The following is a 2700-nucleotide window of genomic DNA, read 5'->3' as shown; positions in this document are numbered from 1 at the left end:
TGTGTGTGTGTGTGTGTGTGTTTGACATGTGTCTGTCTGCAAAATTCAAAACAAAGTATTTGTGAATGTAATTATACTTCACAAACTCTAGGACTATTTGATATGAGTCCTGCAGAAGAATCATTTTCTTATGTAAAGAGTGACATCTTTGAGATCTTAATTTAATCTTGTATTATGGATTTGGGTTGGGTTTTTTTGTTTTTTGTTTTCTTCATATGTCAAGATTAATTAGCACAACCCTCTGGAATTTGGGATTATTTATTTAATGTCTTCCTGTTCTGCTATAGCAGTCTCACTTTCTCCGTTTTGTCTTAGGGGTCATCACTGCTGCAGATATTCTTGATCGGGAGACAATGGGATCATATTGGCTGACAGTGTACGCCACGGACCGCGGTGTTGTTCCACTCTATTCCACCATTGAGGTCTACATTGAAGTTGAAGATGTGAATGACAATGCCCCACTGACCTCGGAACCTATTTATTATCCTGTTGTCATGGAAAACTCTCCAAAGGATGTATCTGTCATTCAGATCCAGGCTGAAGATCCTGACTCCAGTTCCAATGAAAAACTGACATACAGGATTACAAGTGGGAATCCTCAGAATTTTTTTGCCATCAATATAAAAACAGGTAAGGAAATGCTTGTATGACTTTTTTTAGTTGGTAGCCAGCTTATAAATTTATTGGTCTGACACTTCTTATTGTCTAGAGAATAGGATCCTTCTTTCTGGGGATAGTTTCTGAAAAGGTGAGCATTCCTTCTGTCTGTTTGGTATGTTTTAATTCCACCTGATACTCAGGTGAAGTGGTCTAATAGGACTCAGAGGCTTTCAGAGATAGCCTTAGATTTGTTTTATTCATAATAATAAAATGTGGTTCCCTAGCCACTCAGAGAGCCTGGGACAGAATAGCCTGGCCTGTGCTGGGTTCTTGGATAAGCTGACTTTGTGACACCTCTACCTCCAGGAATTTCTCCCTTGCTTGGCTTCAGTCCACCTTGTTATAAATGATTTCCTTAAAGCCTTAACTTCAAGCCCCTGATTTTTTGTGATTCCTGTACTATCCATCAGTGAAGCATTAATGTTCAAAAGAACTTCCAATGTCTCAATCTTTACATAAAATATGTTAAACTTTAATTTTCTGGTCTTGCACTCAAAAAGTTTCAAGAGATTCTAATGGAAACTTAATTTGTTGAGTAAGGATCAGAAAGGTCTGGGATCAGAAGCAGAAGTGGAGTTTGGTTGAATGCATTCTGAGACAAGTACATATATTGGAAACTTGCTTTGCAGAGTAAATCTCAAAGTTCATTGCATTCTTGTGATTTGCCTCTTTTAGATGTGAACAAGGGAATAAAACACTCAGTAAGAGTTTTGATGGATGGGCTTTTAATTCATTGCAATTTAGAATAACGTAAATTCATTTCACCCTGGGCAAGTGAGTTGATGCTGATCAAAAGTTAGACTAGGTTGGTGTTTGTTGGTGTGGACAGACTTGGATTTCCTGATGAACTACTTATGTGTGTAGTTGATAGTTATTTCTCCTGCCTGTATTTGTTAAAGTAGAAATATACAGCTGACCCCAAGCATTTTTTATATGTCAGCTTCCTGTTACCATAATTTGAAGAGAATGCCTGCTTTTTTTTTTAAACCATTGACTTTCTTTAATTATGAGCAGTTCAGTCATTTTGTTAAGCAGACTTCTGCATTTTAAGTGTTGAATCAGGATTTGATTTGTGTTTCATTTAAGACAAAGGGTGGTCATCAGCTATCAGTACCTGATTGAGGCCCGCTGGTCCTTGAAGGAGAGGACTCAGATTTGGAGCCTGCCCCAACCTTCTAGAGCCCCATTAAGTGGGGAAAACTCCCCGTGCACCTGAGGAATAAATCCCCATACTGTGCTTGGGAAGCCTCTCCTGCTTCACTTTCTTGCTATGGCAAAGAGCTACATGGAAAGTGGTGACAAAGAAATGAATTCAAACACTACAAATTCAAGAATGAGGGTGAGAAAAGAGGGAGAGAGAGAGAAGGAGGGAGAGAGGGAAGGAGGGAAAGAACAAATACAGAAAAAGGTCCCACCCATCAAGTTGAGGACCCAGACATCTTCACATCTCATAGCCAGTGGAGTCTGAAATACCTGCAGTCAGATTCTGCGTCGTCCGTCTTGGTCACGTTGCCACTTGAGTCGTTAATGGTGGGCCCGGGACCCTCTTTATAAGAAGTTAAAAGTCAGTGTAAAAGAAGTGTTTCAACTTTTCTCTTCCTCCACTTTAGGACTGAAAATAAATAAAGACTAACTGTCACAGGGAAGAATTTGGGTTGGATTTGAAAAAGTCTGACTATACATTGTGTGCAGAGAAGAACAGGTACACTCACATGACTAAAGCTGTTTTGTATGCAGCTTTTAAAAGTTTGCATGTGAATTTTCAGGAAGCCGTGTATTATCACAGTTTGGCCTACATTGCATAATAAGAGCCTTAATCATATTTATAATTTCTTGGTCCTTGCCATCAATTTTTTTTCTTGTCATAGATTTTTAAAACTCATTTGTGCTAGGTATGACATTTTGGTCTAACTTGTCTAATTGTATAATACAGCATACTTTGTAGTTCTCAGACACATATAAGAAAATACTAGATTTTATTTATCCTTTTATTCAATCACCAAACATTTATCATGCCTATTAGTTTTCTTTTTTTTTTTT

At 38.1% G+C, this 2700-nt stretch overlaps 1 protein-coding gene across 1 annotated transcript in view; it reads left to right on the top strand.

Moving 5' to 3' along the window:
• Positions 1-2700, top strand: part of LOC103590317 (protocadherin Fat 3-like) — a 186147-nt gene that overhangs the window by 178855 nt on the left and 4592 nt on the right. The window contains exon 3 of the mRNA XM_008572524.1: positions 316-630. Within this exon, the coding sequence (XP_008570746.1) occupies positions 316-630 (315 nt within the window). The remainder of the gene's footprint in view (positions 1-315; positions 631-2700) is intronic.

The sequence above is a fragment of the Galeopterus variegatus genome, unplaced genomic scaffold, assembly GCF_000696425.1.
Source record: "Galeopterus variegatus unplaced genomic scaffold, G_variegatus-3.0.2 Scaffold799, whole genome shotgun sequence".
Classification (NCBI taxonomy): Eukaryota; Metazoa; Chordata; class Mammalia; order Dermoptera; family Cynocephalidae; genus Galeopterus; species Galeopterus variegatus.
The sequence above is the reverse complement of the archived record's forward strand: the minus strand, read 5'-3'. Positions and strand labels throughout refer to the sequence as shown.